This window comes from Amblyomma maculatum, chromosome 11 (assembly GCF_055883805.1).
Source record: "Amblyomma maculatum isolate TAMU_Amacu chromosome 11, ASM5588380v1, whole genome shotgun sequence".
Taxonomy (NCBI): Eukaryota; Metazoa; Arthropoda; class Arachnida; order Ixodida; family Ixodidae; genus Amblyomma; species Amblyomma maculatum.
In genome coordinates, this window is record NC_139354.1 from 19,651,644 (window position 1) to 19,669,153 (window position 17,510).

Sequence of the window (17,510 nt, forward strand, 5' to 3'; positions counted from 1 at the left end):
CCAGTGATAGCAGTGATAACAAAGCTTTATAAGCTCAATATCCTGAACTTGCCTCCGTGGCGCAATCGGCTAGCGCGTTCGGCTGTTAACCGAAAGGTTGGTGGTTCGAGCCAACCCGGGGGCGAAAAGCTTGTTTTGCACAAATTTCAAAAAAAAAAAATCAATCTACGAACAAAAATCCGAGCCGCGGTACATTCTTCGCTTTTGCGAAATTCGCTTTGTACCGAACTCTTGTCGAACACGTCTGGTCCTTGCGAATGTGTAACGGGATGCAAATGCTCAATTGTTTTGTTTGCTTTCTCGCATTGTTTTTATTTGAACGTCTTTTATTGAACAGGAATCTCATGGCCATGGATGGGGGTAAAGGGGTCCGAGTAGGCAGAATCTTCATTGTTTGCACATAAAGGAGGCGATGATTTGCACAGGCCGGCACTGAAATCATATTGCTCTGATCAGGCCACTTCGCCGCGGCCTATCTACCATTACTCAATTAACGGAAGCCTGTTCACGACCTCACTTTGAATATTGATAACTGCAGCCAAACTGACACTATATTACACGATTTCGCTAAAGCATTTGACTGCGTGTGTCATTCGAAACTAATCGCAAAGTTGCGAGGCTTCATTGGTGATAGCGAAATATTGGCTTGGATAGAGGACTTTTTGCATCAACGGTCACAATTCACATTCTACCACCACATGCAATCCAGATCGGTAGCAGTCACATCCGGAGTTCCTCAAGGCTCTGTTCTGGGACCCCTGTTATTTCTTATCTTTCTTAACGATATTACTGCCAATATTAATTGTAAGATCAAACTCTTTGCTGACGACTGCATAATATACAGAGAAATAAGAAGCCACGAAGATCATGTCATTCTTAACAGGTCATTAGAAAAAATCGCTGAATGGTGCAATATAACTGGCAGATGTCAATCAACACAAAGAAATCCGTAGCAATGGCAGTAACCAGGAAAAAACAGCCTTCTAATTTCGTGTGTAAAATGAATGACATTCCACTTACCTTTGTTAACAAACACAAATATTTAGGTGTCACACTGACTTCATATCTTACATGGAACGAACACAGTAGTAACATCACTGCTACAGCATTGCGCAAGTTATTTTTTCTTAGAAGATGTATTCGCCTAGCCCCTGCACAAATTAAACTTTTAGCTTATAAGACTTTTATTAGACCAGTACTAGAATATGCTAACACCGTTTGATTACCCCAGTCTCTTACTAACATTTCGAGGTTTGAAAGAATACAGCGTAGGATAGTATAGGAAATACGTTAGTTTCTCTAGGAGGGTCTTGTGCTAGTAGCGGAAGAGTTCCATCTTCCGTCTTCTCACAGGGTCGGTGCCCCTATTCCAGGGCTCCGCTGAGCTTCGCTGCTCGCTGGGCGTGCTGGATTAAACCTAGTTGGCAATCCAAGTCGCCGCTGGAGAGCCGGCTCTCCCACTGTTCCGCACTCGGGTCTTTACGAAAGCTGTCGTTATTTTTACATTGCCACGTGATGTGGTATAGCGAAGGTTTGCTACCACACCATGGGCAGGTGTCTCGATATTGTGACGGGTAAATTTTGCTCAGGGTATGCAGGTTAGGGAATGTTCCTGTCTGCAGTCTTCGCCAGTACACGGCCTCTTGTTGTTTTAGATCCCGATGAGGCGGCGGATAGCGGATCCGTACCCCCTTATAGTAGTTCAGAATGTCTAAGCACTAAGATTCATTCATAACAAATACAAGCGAACAGATTCACCAACCGAACTAGCAGTAATATCCGGGCTCGAAACGCTATCAGCAAGAGCAAAGTTGGCGCGATTAAAATTTTTATATCAGCTACTACATAACACCTTTAACATCGACTTATCACAGTATGTTTCATTACCACATAAGCGAGAGTTAAGAAACCATCACGCGTTCACGCTAACCGAATTTTCATGTCACAGTGATGCATTTAAACATTCTTTCTTCCCGTTGGCAACAAGCGAATGGAATTGCCTGCACTCATCTGTTAATTACTAACGCTGATTCACTTTCAAGTTTTTGTTCCAAACTACAGGCCACGGTGTGAGCTGACACTATTCGGTTACAAATTTCGCTTTCTTTTTTCGTTCGCTTGTTTAACGCAGTCGACAGCCTGTTATCCCATTGTTTCGTTTTTGAACTTGTATGTGTTCTTTATTTGTGAGCTGTTTGTACGAATTTGATAACACATTTTCAGTTTTTTGTGCTTTAAGAATTGCCTAATACTGTATTTTTGTAGAGCTGCTTTAATTCTTGTCATCATCATTTTGTCGATATTATGAATGTAATGCCCATCTGCTATGGTCTCAACTATAGAGACGGGCAGTATTGCAAATAAATAAATAAATATAGAGAGCCATACTTGGCAAATATCATTTGTGTGTTAGCGTCAGTTCCTAGAAAGGAACGGTAGTTCAGGCGGTAGGGCTCGATCTCGGAGCGTCCAGTGCTTTATATATGTTGCAGACGAAGCTTTGCTCGGGTCATTGAGTGGGCCGAACAGATCGCCGACAGGACGCATCTGGCGGTCATCTGGCGGTCATCTGGCGCGGCCAACAATCAAACTGAACCATCACCTCTTAAAGCCCATGAAAATAAATGCTTTTCCATCCATCCATTATTTGCGTGATATCGGCAACGCGCGGCGATAACAGCACGTGGCTGATAACAGCTACAAGGACGGGGACAATGATCGAAAGGTTGTACCCCGATCGAGAGTGACGATGGCGTACGCACTATCGCTCACCGCGCTCATCGCGCAAGTGGGGCCAGTAGCAATGTTTCGAATGAATGCACAGAACTGCGCACAATGCACTACAGCGGGAGACGGATCCAACAGATATCCATGCATGTGCATGTGGGAGCGACCGGGCATCGTAATTATCTTTATTGTAATCTTCGTGCGTGAGCAATATATATGTCAATTTAGAAAAAGGCATGCTAAAATTAAGGGGTGAAATTATGCTATAGTCTGTACGAGCAACATAACCGCACCTATCGCAACCGCGAAGGCGGAATGTCCGCGTCGAATCAAATTTGTAAAACAAAAAATTATCTACCCCACGTTCAAAACATCCAGGTATAGTTTCTCGTCTTTAATTATTCCGAAAGGGTGCGAACTGATTAAATGCGCGCATCAATAGAGATTTAGCTTACCGTGATCCGCGATCCGCCACCGTGGCTCTCTACCGCGCGTGGGCGGGGCGGTCAAGCTGACTGGTTCCGACGCGGCAGGTATGTGTGCGACATCCAGAATGTGGCGCCATCTTTCGGCGTCAAGGGGGTCTGGGCATGCGCAGTGGAACGCGCGGTGGCGGATCCCAGTAGCGGATCGCGGATCACGGTAAGCTAAACTCTCTATTGGCGAAAGGCAGCGATCGAGAGCTATATATAGACCGAGTTCCCGAATAATATCGATAAACGCCGGCGAAGCTAGATATCGGGCACAAATGCGAGCGGCACGTAGGACATACCCCCATCGCTGGCAGAGGTGATATATATGTATAGCGTGCGCCGGACCCAGCTCTGCGGTGGATATTCTTCGAATATAAACGAGAAACAGCGAAATGATGTCGGCAGCATATATTAATTTCTTCGCAGCACATCAACCGATATTTGCAATTAAGCTTTGAAAGCTCGTTAAAATTGCATATACGATAAATTGTGTGATGCTCTTCATTCCCGTACATGCGTGCATATGTCAATTAATATCATTCAAACTTAACTGTTTGTTGTTTTCTAAAAAAATTCTGGACAGGTTTTGTTTCAAGAGTCTTTAGGAGATCATATGCTCTACGTGCTCTTGTGCGGCCCGAATTTAATTGCTAGTGTGCGAGCGTACAGAACCAAACACGCGAAAACGAAACTATACGGCGATGGGACAGATGGGCGCGATATTTGGCCCTGTTGCCTTGTTTCAGTATCCTGCCTTTTTATTCAATACGGCCTGCAAGAGACGGTAACCGCAGGTATACCGTCTCTTGCAAATGCGTCTCTGCCCATGTGCAGAGCGAAAGCGGTCGACGCGAAAACGCTGCAATTGCTGAAGTGCCCGCGTGCTGGCAGCTACGGCCGCTCAACAACAAACCGTTTTCATGGGCTAAACGCGCGCCATGGGACATGTTAAAACAGAACACACCTTGCGCGCAAGCTGTTTCACCACGAATAATGTCTACCAATTATACAGGCCTACTATACTATACTGGCTATACGTATCCTGTGATGCGTCATATGGAAACCGAAAATATGGATTCCGAGTTTGCGTCGTTTTTTCACCGTTTTCGTCCTCATCTGATTGGAAGCAGTGCCGGAACCGGAAGTTGTGGCAACCAAACAGACATCCGGGCGACTCGAAGTGAGGGCGAAAATAATTTGTTGCTTCCCCAGCCAATTTTCTCCTGACTGCACACTGTGCGATGAGAAAGCTACCCTCAACGATATACTTTGTGGATGCAAGGAGGACCCCCCACCTTCAGAATTAGGAGAAATCCTGCTGTGCGATGAGAAAGCTATCCTCAACCATATACTTTGTGGATGCAAGGAGGACCCCCCACTTTCAGAATTAGGAGAAATCCTGCATCCAGATGTCTGGGAGACCCTGCTGCGCAGCTCGGACCTGGGCATACAAGACCGAATCCTCAAGCGCGCCTATATGAGGTCGCCAAGAGGCTTGACCTGCTGGCCATCTAGTGGAGCAATGTAACGCGGCCATATATATAAATTCCGCTAAATAAAGGTTTCCTCTCTCTCTCTCTATCTGTTACACTTGCTTCCGAGGCGAAACGAAGAGTCGTCAGTGTGCTGTGCGATGTCAGCGCACGTTAAAGATCCCCAGGTGGCCGAATTACTCCATAGCCCTCCACTACGGCTCTTTCTCTCTTTCCACTTTCACTCCCACCTTCCTCCCTTCCCTTACGGCGCGGTGGTGTCCACAGAAAACAAGTGAGATAGATACCGCGCCTTTCCCTTCCTATAAATCAATCAGTTTGGACACCTGAACCACGCCTTAAGGGAAGGGAGGAAGGTGAGAGTGAAAGCGGAAAGAGATAAGGGGTGCCGTAGTGGAGGGCTCCGGAGTAATTTCGACGACCTGGGGATGTTAAACTGTCTGATCCTGGTCCTGATGGGGTTGGGAAATTGGTAGGTCACCGCCGCTTGCGGCGGGAGCTAGCTAGCCACCGAATTTTTCTGTTGTAGGCCGTCATTGCACCCGCCACAGCTTCGGTGGTGGACGACGACTGTTGCGGCGCGCGTCTTTCTCTCCTTCTTTTTCTTCTCTATTTTCTCTTCTGTCCGCACGAGGCAGCGGAGGTGGCTCAGCTAGAGCCAGTAGCAGGCCCGTGCGTTTTCTTTTCCTTCTTCCTACAGCCACAACAACTGACATCGCACAGCTATAATAATAATTGGTTCACAGGAAAAGGAAGGCGCAGTATCTGTCACACTTGTTTCTGTGGACACCTGAACCGCGCGGTAAGGGAAGAAGGTGGGAGTGAAAGTGGATAGAGAAAAAGAGGAGCCGTGGAGGGCTGCGTAATTTCGACCACCTGGGTTTAACGCGCTAACATCGCACAGCACACAGACGCCTCTTCATTCCGCCTCCATCGAAACGCAGCCGCCGCGGTCGGGAAAGAACCCGGGTACTCCGGCACAGTAGTCGGGCGTCTTACCACCGCACCACCGCGGCGGGGCAGGGCGGAAACGGTACTTTTGAAAACGACGCAAACTCGGAATACGGGCCCAGATTTCGAAGTGTTCACCAAGTCCGTCGAGTACGGCTAATGAGCGGCTGCGAATTCTGGCACGATGCAATGATGCGCCGCGGGTTGCTGCACTTACGCTTTTCCGATACACGACCGAAGAGACCTGACGAAGAGCGGCCGCTCGAGTTTCGCAGTTGCCGTGATGTAATCGTTTTCATGCAGGGCATATATTGCGCGCGCACGTTTGCAGTGTACCGGCGATTGCGCATGTCAAGTGAGCGCTATTCAGAAACGCGATATTTTTCGACCAACAGTTGCGTCGAGCATAGTCCGTTAATTTTGGACTTTTACTCGAAACTTCGAACAGAAACAGGTGGTATATGACTTGAGCAGCAGGCTCTCTTAACATGTTCGAAATTACTATTATTTTCTTGACCCTACTTCTTGCGACAGTTCTGAGAGCGCAGCCAACATTTAAAGGCTTCGACTTGGTCTGTTTTGCCCCAAACAAAGTTTTCCAATGACCTTTTAGCGCATATATGGCACTGAAGTGAGGAAATGCTCCCATGTGGAAAGATGTTCCGTTTGGCGCAGCAGTTCCACCATTGGCTACGTGAACAGATGTTTTTTTCCAGCAAGATAAGAGGAGGCACATCAAGGAGGCCCCAGGCCAATTCGCCTAGTCGCACAGGGCACCACCAAAGGAAAAATATGGACTTAATAGTAGTTTAAGAAAGAATACTTTGGAACAGAAACACAACCGCAGTAAAGCCTCGACAAGGTGAATACCGATGGAGAAACTATATTTGCAACAGCTATCTGCAACAAGTATCATACCATTATTTGTTAAATCAGTACAGAAGCTTGGTGCAAATCCCAAACCCACCATTTTGCTTGCTCCTCTTAGAAATATTCATATTTGCGACAGCTATCTGCAACAAGTATCATACCATTATTTGTTAAATCAGTACAGAAGCTTGGTGCAAATCCCAAACCCACCATTTTGCTTTCTCCTCTTAGAAATATCTACATTGTCATTTTCTTGATGCAAAGGTCAAACACTGCCGACCACAACTAACAGATCCCCAATATAACCTTGGGAAATGAAAATTGGGTTCCACCCATCACGGTTTCTTTCACTCTATACTTCGTCTCACAGGATGTTTGCAGCACTGCGAAAGGCTACACTACAATAGGCAATTGTGCTCCTACGCACCTCTTGCTCCCCAAAATGGCAGAGCGACAGTAGGAGCACAATTCTCTATTATAGTGCGCAGGGGCAAGAGGCACTTAGCAGCACAATTGCAAGGGCTGCTCTGCCTTTCGCAGTGCTGCAGATATCTTGCGAGACGAAGTATAGTCCTATGGGATATGAAAATTCGGTTCCACTCATCGTGGCTTTACTTTCGCTCTGGACCAATGTCCAGTTTATAACAGATTTCAAAGCACTCTTTACAACTTGCAGAGTAAATGCCCTCTCCAAGGAAATCTGGCTGAAAGCAGAAAAGGCAGCTAAAAAAAAAAAAAAAGAAAAGCCTCTCGCTGACAGGGCATAGAAGATAGGATACACTAGAACAAGGCACTAAAAAATGTGTACTGTCCTAAAGTTTCACAAGAGCTGTTGGGGCACCGTAATGAAGAGCTTGGGATAATTTGTGTCCTCATGGGGTTTGTTGACATGCGCAAAGAGTGTTCTTAAGCAAAAATCAATGTTCTCCAGCCTTTAATGCACTAACTACATAAATCACAAAATTTACTCAAACACTGACATGAAAACATAAAGCAATAATAAAAATACCAAGCAAACCCTCTTTTCTTCAACTTTAATTTTATTTTATTTTGTACATGTAGCAGGCACCCAAAATCTCTGCAACAGTCAACATGCATAATACACAACCATAAGCAGAAGCACAACCATAAGAAAAATAGTATATTACTATCAAGTGCAGCTATTTCCGGGCAGTTCCGTAGTTTGCGACATACCAGTTGACTGTTTCTTTCACGGCTGTAATACAAGAGAGAGAGAGAAAAAAAAGGCCAACCAAATAAACATTTGTGGTCTAAAAGGGACATGTATTCCAACTGAACTGTCAATATTCAGTTTACAGTTTCACGAAATTCTTGTATAGTTCATTGACCAAAAATATTCTTTGAGACAAAGGCGAACAACAGAGTAATGTTTTGTCACGTTTGACAACTGACATGACCACTGGGTGGTTACTAAGCTGTGCATAAATGCAGGTGACTGCCAAAAGATAAATAAATAAAACTGCTTTGACGTTGATTGCCCAAGTTCTTATCCCTTTCATTTCTCTAACACAATCAGGACAGCACATTCTTTAGAATCTGCAAACTAATTTCGTCCCGAATTAAAATTTTGTCATTCCGTAGAAAGTGTAAAAACAAGCACCCGCTTCCAGGATTAGAAAAAGAAACTACACTATGACACAAAGTTCAGAATGCGATACATCACCTTTTTCAATGGGAGTGAACTTGAAGTCTGGCAGGTAGCTCCGAAGCTTCTTGTTGCTGGCAGTCTTCTTGAACTGTCCGTCAGCTTTGGAAGTATCAAACTGAACAGCGCCCATCAAGGAATTCACACATACAAAGCCAAGTTAAGCTTTAACACCACAAAAAGGTATATGTCAATTCATACGTTAGGCAATACCTTCTGTTACTGCAGGCCAAAAAGAAAGCCTTTTCCAATAAAAGTGAATGCCTGAAAATAAGAAATTTCAATTTAGTCAACTCTATAGTACTGGAAATGTGTTTGTTCATAGCTCACAATTACCCCTTCATATTTCTATCGAGCCCAATAAAAAACAAGCCTTTTCCAATAAAAGTGAATGCCTGAAAATTAGAAATTTCAATTTAGCCAACTCTATAGTATTGGGGATTTTCTTGTTCATAGCTCACAATTACCCCTTCATATTTCCATCGAGCCCAACAATCTCTAAATCCAACAAAACAGTAAACTACTACTTAAAATTTCTAAAATTCTGATCCAAGCTGCGATAACTGAGGATAAACATCTGCACATTCACTGACATTACGTTCAGTGCCACCACGCTAACGTGTCAGAGATATAAACAAACCAGGGCCTTTTAAAGTTAATTTCACCATCAGCACTAAAGCAGGCCTTTGCCTCCATTAACGCTCGGCCAAACTTATGTTGGAAGTAAGGTTTAGGCAAGCCTGATTTATTTCTAAGCTAGATATCACTGGCGAATTACAAGCAATTATAATAGATAAACTGAACAGCGTGGTTTTGAGCGAGTTCAATTAAATTAGTTGAGGAGAGTCAAATGGCAGATGCACTCTAATTTAAGTTGAATTATATTTAAAAGCTGGTAATTTAACTGCTGGTAAAAGTAAAAGAGATGAAACCCTTCCAGAAAATCTTCAGCAGGACAATTTTGTCACCTGTGGAAGGAAAATTGGGTTTTGTTAGTGTTTAGGACCATCAGCCGATCAATACCACTGACCTAGCTCTGGTAAATCAATATGAAGAATATTAGTAGCTGAAGCAGCATTCATAGACCAGTAAATGGTGCAATTGTCAGCGAATGTGCGATGAAATATTATTCGGTAAGTGGACGCAAAAAAATATAAAAGAGAGCCAACAACTGTGTCTTTCAGCACATCAGACAGTACATCAGAAAGAGAAGAATACTTATGTATTAGCTGCTACAAATTGCTTTCCTGTATCTGATGAGAAGGCTAAGGTTTTTTTGGAGACAATCTGCTTGGCTTACTTTGCATAGGAGTGTGCCATGAACCATCTCATGACCAATCATTTCATCAAGGTACGGGAATGGAGGAATGCTATCAGGGCACACTGTATACTGGTATATAGTAGCTTCATGACGGAGAGCCAAGTTGCAGAGTCAACAATTTAAGAAAGTGCAAATCCTGTATTAAAAAATACTGTCCTCAGAATTATCCTTTGACGTAATAAAGGTGAGGTCCGTCAAATACTAGGCAGGTTAAAACCACTGAATATAACAATAAAGGCGTAAAGATGCCAAACTTCACAGAACATAGTGTGTCATACAACAGGGGCATGACCAAGCAGCTGAAATCTGGTGGACAACTCTACAGCATAGAAATACAATTTCTAAAGAAGTGTGAAAGGTTATGTGGGAGCGGGCTAAGCCAAAATGAGCAGCAATGAGAATGCTGCCACCGAGTCTACTGTCTCGGTCACGAAGAAAATGCTTTTTCCACAAGAGAAAAAAATTTTACCGTCATCGATGAGTTAATTTAAACATATCTCAGTTGGTACTAGTGTGTTATAATCTGGAAAGTAAGTTAGATTTGCCAGGATATCTTCAGTAACATGTGCCTTACATTAGTAAAAAGGAAGGAAAGAGATTTCTTGTCGTTATGGTGAGTACAAGTCAACTGCTAGGGGTACGGGGAACAACCTGTTAGCAACCTGTTAACACACGCACCTTTTCCTTCTACTAGTTAGTTATGGCAAAGTGTACTGACAAAGCTTTGCTTCTTTTAAAATTCAGTTTATATTTGAAAGGTGGGTTAAGAAGATGGATGGTGAAAGATATTGAGTAACATAATTTCTGGAATGTATTTCCCTGCTAGTGGCAAGTTTTTGTTATCTTTCAAACGGGCAAACATCACTAGAATCGATCTATTTTTGTTAGAAAATAAAGAATCAAGCCTGTAGGCACATTTTAACTTCAATAGGAAATATCATGTATTCCTCAGAAAAGGAGATTACCTTTTCTTCAGACTTGTCAACATTTATTGCACCATCATCCACCCATTAGAACATTAGGTGCTTTCACTATGCTCGGTCTTCAGCATCGTGTATATGAGCAGTTGAATGTTCAATATGACATGTTTGGCTCCTGCAAGCATCTGAACACTTTTTACATCAACTCTGTTCACTGTCCGAGATTGACATTCCTCTTCTACTTTAGCTAGCCTTTTCTTTTATATCCTAATCAGCAATACAAAAAGGATACAATGACATCCCCTTTGAAGTCAAAGGCATCAGTGATGAGTTTGGCTGCATCCTTTATGCTCACTTCATCCTTCTCATCAACTGTAAAAGATGAAGACACACCATGATTGATCAGTTGCTCCCACAGGTGATAATGCTGAGCAGTGAAAATAGAAACTCCCAGACAGTAAAACGTCTGGCCAGCTTTACGTTCTGTGATCAATAGGCTTCTGTATATAGTGATTTATTGGTTCAAAACAAATGTAACTTTTTCAAATAATTTACAAGCAAATATTCTAAACATTTTGGCATGCAAAAGAGGTTAAATAGCAGAATAGGCATTTTCATAAAAATCCATTTTTGTAACACACAACTCCCTTACTTAGAAAAGTTAGAAAGGAGAAAAACTGCACTGAAGCTACGTTGACCTTTTACACAAAAATTGTCACCTGAAAATGGGTTAGCTGACTTATACATGTTGCCAACCTATTTTTGGGGTCTCATGTAAGTAGCCCTGAGCTGCGAATGTAACATGCCTCATGCCAGCGCCTTTTCCTGCCACGATTTTCCATTAAGAGGACTGTGCTGGAAATCCTCCTGTAGATGTACCGCTGAGAAGATTGGGCAGAATGTGTTCAGAATTGACCCACCCGAGAGAATGATGGGGTCCACCTCGTGGTACTCGCGCAGCACCCACACCATGAGCCGAGCCAGGTCCAGGGAGTAGATGAACTGGCGCAGTGGCCTGCCCGAGCCCCACACCTGAAGGGGAGTCCCATGCACTGAAACAGACACACATGCATGCACATATGTCATCAACACATGCAGTGACAAAAAAGCATGACTTCTTTGTCACTAACAGCACATACAACATCCCTGTGCTTGGAATAACAAAACATATATGCACAGTTTGTGCCTCGTTCAGGCCGGCTAATGGAACTATAATTAATGACTTACAAATCATACCTTCACATAGCGACGAGGGTGGACTTTATAGAGGCACCAATTGTAACCTCCTACATATCTGCATTGTTTTTATTTATTATGAAAGCTCAAGGTATAGACACATCTTGTTTTCAAGTTTCTGTTCACAAGCTGGGGAGAAGAAAACTAGCAGAGCAATGGCTAGGTACATTTTGCATTAAAATCTCTATACGTTCAGTATGAAAGAGCACGGAACAAGGGCAGAGGGGGAGCCTCAGTTCACAAGCCGAGCCAACGTTTCGACAAGTCCGCTTGTCAAAACGTAGCCATCTTCTTTCTCTCGTTCCACTCTACACAGTCAGGATACACAATGAAGCAACATAAATGAGTGCATACATTTGGCCTGATGGGTTCGGTTGATAAGACCTGCCAACACGTGGCCATCCTCCAGGTTGAAGTTGTCGTGCGGCCCAAACACATTGGTTGGGATCACAGCGGTGTACCTGCAGCCATGCTGTGCATGGTACGCCTTGTTCTGGACGTCGATGAGCCGCTTGGCGTACGAGTATCCAAAATTGGAATCATGCGGAGGCCCATTGTGGATCTGTAGAAAAATTATATGCTTAGGGTTCACTACCTTGGGAAATAGTACTGTTCTTTACCTACCCCGTTCCACTGTCCTAATCTTTTAGTGATGTCCCCTTGGGAATGTTTAAAAGCTAATAGATGATTACAGATTATGTTAAGGGCTACGGTATGAATGCTATGTAAGTAAACTTCCTGAGCAGGATGACTCCTGTTGTGGCTGAATAAATAAATGAATAAATTTGTTTCAGTAAGTGCACAGCACATAGCTGCAAATCCAATAGACATGCAAATTGTACTCAATTTTCATAAAGCGCACAGGACTGCAAAGGTTTTTAACACAATTTTTGTTGACCAAAGCTATGTTCAAACCTTTAACAAGTGAGACATTCATAAGATGAGAAATGAGAAAACCAGTGATGACAAACCGTAACTGATGACATAGGTATTTATTTGTGCTATTTTTAAAGCAGAAAATTGAATAAGCTTGGATATACATATTTACTCATACAGCATGACAAATGATAAGAGATAATATAACTAATGTAAGCAACGAGTAACATAATAAGATACAATTAGGTCGCACTTCAGAAAAATTTGTTTCTAGGTTTGAATTAGACGTGAAAACGCATTAAAGGCAAAGCAGTGAGAAGGAAAAGCTACCCAAAAAAAGAGAAAACTCTTCATCTATACTCTGACTATTCATTGAGGAAAAGCACAAAAATGGTGAAATGGTGTGCCTTTAATACAGCTTCAACATGCGCGTGCTGTAAAGTACTCTCTGAATGGAAGGAAATATGTAGGCTGTCATGATTCTTCGATGTTAAGGAAAGTCAAAGCTCCAAAACAGCAATGGCTTACCATAGTTTCATCAATTGGGTATGTCGTTTTGTCAGGAAATATGCAGGTGGAAAGACAGGACACCACCTTTTGAACGCCAATTTCAAAACTTGTCTGCAGGACATTGTCATTAATCATGATGTTCTTTCTCTGCAAAGAGTGAAAACACCAGAGTAAGCAGCAGCTACGTTCTCATACGTTCGCTGCACATTCGCTAACCACAGTGGCAGCCATTGTTGCAATGGCTCTTAACAGCCAGAACTATTGTGCCAATCAAATACAGGGTGCACTAATGTGCAAGTAACAACCTTTTCTACTCATATGATTTTAGGGCATACCATCATTACCCCAAATCAAGCTTACAGAGAGCATTCCAGAAACATTTTGGATATCAGGGTGCTCAGAACTACTAAAATATTCTCTTTGAATAGATTCCAAATCTCATTCTTGAGAGCACCAAAACGATGCCACAGAAAGCAAGCACAACCTCCTTCCTCTTCACACTTCACTTCCTACTTCAAATCATGCTTAACTAACTTCGCATGTAAACAAATGCAGACACAATTCCACCAAGGTGGACCTGTGGTCAGGCAACTTGACTGTTGAGCCTAAGGGCGTGGGTTCGATCTTGGTCGCAGCAACCACTTTCGATGCAGGAAAAAAAGCAACGTGCCCGTGTACTACACGACATTAGTTTGTGTTCAAGAACGTCATGTGGTCGAAATTATCAGCAGCCCTCCACTATGGCACCCCTATAACCTTAATCGCTTTGGGATGGTAAACCCTATGAAGCAAACCAAACCAACCTAAACCAGATTGACAAGCAAAAGTGGAAAGAAAAAGAAATGAATGAGGTAACTGGTAGGGAACTGACCAAGAAGTCAAGGTTGTACTTCATGTTCCTGAAAAGGCCTCCAACCATCGCCGCCAGATGAATGACGTGTGTAGGGTTGTGCTTGGCAAACAGCGCTTCGGTCTGCTGCTTGTTCCTTTGAAATACAAAGAACATAAAACACTGAGCGAGGCTCCTCCAAACATTGAAGCAAGAGGTCACGAACTTCAAGACAATGCAAGCAATAAAGCACCGCACACAATTACACCATCACACAAGGTGGCTTCTTGGGCAGGTTGATACACTGCAAGAGCACAGTCGATGTGAAGCAAAAAGAATCAAAATGGGGCTGCATTCTGCTTTTTCATTCCATGCACAGTGGTAACTGGTCGGCAGAAAACACACACACACACACACACACACACACACACACACACACACACACACACACACACACACACACACACACACAAACACAACCAGAAAATAAACTGCCGAAGCCAAGTTGAAAAGATATTCAGTATGTCTATATAGTAGTTTGGCTGAAAAGCAAGAAAAAACGTTAAGGAATTTCTGCTATCTTAGCAAAGAATGTGCAAACTTTCCACTGATAATGCTCTCTGAAAAGAAGAGATAGATCAAGGACGGAAACTGCAGAAGCCACACTGAGAGGATAACAAGTAGTCTGGCCAATTGGCAAGCAATGCGTGTCCTGTCAATAATGCTGTCTGATGGTGATAGTTCTTCTGGCTGAAGAGCAAGTTTATATATTAAGGAGCTTTCGCTCTCTTTACGAAGTTATACTAAACCGTTTAGTTGTCCTAGAAGTCCTAGCAAAAAATAAGCGAGCATTCCACTGATAATGCTCCCTGAAAGCAATGTAGCAATTCTGGAACAAGAACAAGGCTAATGTCCAGCCTTTTGCTCTACCTTTGTTGCTTAATCTTTTCAGTAGTTAATAGTGTTTAGGGCATTTTATATATATTATGTTAGTGTCCTGTGCAAATGCAAAATATTTTATTTCATCAGTCTCGTGCTGTTCTGCATCTTGTTCTATAATGAGACTAACCTGAAGCATAAATAAGCACGATAAAGATGCTAGTCTTTTACCGCAGTTATAACATGTTTACCGACATTCTTTTCTTTAGCAAAGAAAACTATTTTGAAAGTGGCCACAGTCAAAGAACAGTCAAATCCAAAGACAAAGGAAGAGTTTTAGATGCCACCACTTCCAAAAAACATAAACTAGCCAAACGTACCACATGGGTCGGATATACATGCACTTGAAGAATTTGCTACATTTTAAAATCTAGTATAAGACCTTCTGTGGTGCTGGACTCTGAATCAGAAACAAGTGTGACAGATACTATGCCTTTCCTTTCCCGTGAACCAATTATTATTGTTAGCACTGCTGGTCCTAGTTCTAGTCCTCGCTGAAACCAGCCCAGCATCTTGTTTTTCTGGTAATGCCCAATACAGAGGTCAGTACGACATTGCCCACATTCCAGGTTACAACCTGGCTTCCTGACACACTGCGTGATTTCATAATTATGTGGTTTACAATTTTACAATGAACATCACCACACCACACAGCGATCAGGTTTCCTTTTGGTGTATATGTTCTCAGTAGGGCACCAACTGGTTTTGTGCTGGGCTTTTTTTGCTTCAGTTGGGAGCTTCTGCTCCTGAACTGGGATCAACTGGTTCAAGCCGAGAAATTTCTCATTCAATTGAGAGCTTTTCTGTTTGGGTCACGATGGTAGTTCACTAAAGTGAAGTTTGGTCTTGTTGGTAGTACATGACATGAAAAAAAGTTTAGTGCATACCTAGATGAGGAAAGAGAGAGAATGGTGGCCCCACAAGCACTTTGAGCTCATGTGTCCACATGTGATGTGCGACTTTTTTCACGTCATAATGGTATTTCTCAGCTAAATCTCTTGAATTTATCCTGTTAAAAACAGGCTGATATATGAGCAATTGGGAAAGGGGGGGGGTACCCCTGACTATAGAGAGGATAAAGAGTGCCAAAGAATATAATAGCTTATTAACCGCTCTCCACTTGAATGACTGCAAGTTTATAAATTAGTCATATCGGCTGTGTGTCCTGAATAGCACATCTGTGTGGGCCCTCTGCGTGACACATTTTGGCATAGGTTGCACGTGTTTTCATTAATTTTTGGAATGTGCTTAGCATACCGAAGCTCATACTTCGTTTTCTTTTGCAAGTTTTCAAAAAGTAAAAGGAACAGTAAACACAATTCGTATATCAAAATGGTCATGCTAACCGGACAGGTAACTCCAGAAGCTAAACCGAATGGGCCAATAAACCATTTAAACTGGTACCTTAAGAATCCAACTTCGAACGTTCACTCGCGTGGACATGGACAACAAATAAAAATTAATGCGCTTGCACAGAGAGGTGGCGAGGACATGAGAAGCACGCACAAGACACCAGCGCATTTGTTATCTTCAGAAGACATTCCAATGCAAACATTCGAGGATATCACGCCTGGCCCGACCCGGATGCACTTCGCATGGTCCATAGGCCGATCTACCTTTGTTCATGAGATATCGTATGACAATACGTACGTTAGATCGGCGTCTTTCGACGACACAAATATCCACCGCTCTCCAGGCCTCTTCTCTTCGTTGGCAACGATCTCGATGGCCTTTCCCACAAGTCCCGTGCCTCCGGTCACCAGAATCACTCTCTCTTCTGCTAACGCCATCCCGGCTCTAATACAGGAATAGCACAAGTTCAGCGATAAAAGATCCCAACTCTCAAGAGCAATTCAAAACGCTGCGCAATAGAACGACTAGTACGAGGCAATACGGCCTAAAGCGCCGGCAATACCGCGGAGGCTAAGAAAGAAACAAACACGCCAGCAAATTTCGCTTGACGGCTGAGGACGTGGCTTGCTGAACAAACCACCTGCTAGCACCATCGTTTTCTTAACTCTAGCACAGCCGTTCACGTTAAGTACGTAGAGTTGAGTCGGTGCGTACTCAAGATGCATGTTTCAATGACGTGAAATTCAAGAGTGCAGAATGCATTTCAGCTTAACTTTATGCTGATCCGCCTTTTGCCGGCTTCGACGTGAACGCAGAAAAGGGGGGATAGTTTTACTGCAGTAAATAACAAAAATGATCGCTAATACTCACTGCAAAGGTAGCTGTGCGCTCAGCAGCCCACTTTTCAGGCTCAAGAAAAGCCGCCGAAATGAATCAACGCGAACAGCAGACCACTCCGATACCGGCTTCTTCCTACGATCAACACCCGCCTAGCGCCCGCGCACAGCTGAGCTGAGCCACGCTGAGCCGAGCCAGCCGAGCCGATTGAAAGATTTGCACGTGACCATGCCCATGCACGTATGCACGTGACCACGGTGCACGTGACAGTAGCAACAGTTCGATTCAGAACTGGTTCTCGGCACCAATTCTGAAAAAGTACCGCTGGTGCCAGTCAGGTGCCGACGAGGTGCAGTTCCAGTTCTGTGGTTCAGGTGCAGCGCGTCAGCAGCGCCACACATTACTGGTGCGGCATTTTCAATCGAGCCTTGTCGTCTGCTCGCTTGTTTCCGTTGGCCGCGAGCTGTTAGTTCGCGCTGTGCGGTTATTTTTGTGCCTCGCGAGGCCAT

The 17,510-nt window shown here is 43.5% G+C and overlaps 1 protein-coding gene and 1 non-coding gene across 2 annotated transcripts; one reads left to right on the top strand and one right to left on the bottom strand.

Moving 5' to 3' along the window:
• Nucleotides 1-50: 50 nt before the first annotated feature.
• TRNAN-GUU (transfer RNA asparagine (anticodon GUU)) lies at nt 51-124 on the top strand. Its single transcript has one exon. It is a non-coding gene; the product is annotated as a tRNA-Asn (tRNA).
• A 7,409-nt stretch (nt 125-7,533) lies between these two features.
• Gmer (GDP-L-fucose synthase-like protein) lies at nt 7,534-17,267 on the bottom strand. Its single transcript, XM_084583274.1, has 9 exons — nt 17,035-17,267; nt 16,462-16,608; nt 13,915-14,029; nt 13,062-13,190; nt 12,012-12,219; nt 11,342-11,473; nt 10,714-10,793; nt 8,199-8,298; nt 7,534-7,730 (listed from the first exon to the last, which is right to left on the bottom strand). The coding sequence occupies exons 2-9, from the start codon at nt 16,599-16,601 to the stop codon at nt 7,675-7,677; spliced, it is 960 nt and encodes a 319-aa protein (XP_084439400.1). The 5' UTR covers nt 16,602-16,608; nt 17,035-17,267; the 3' UTR covers nt 7,534-7,674.
• Nucleotides 17,268-17,510: the final 243 nt, after the last annotated feature.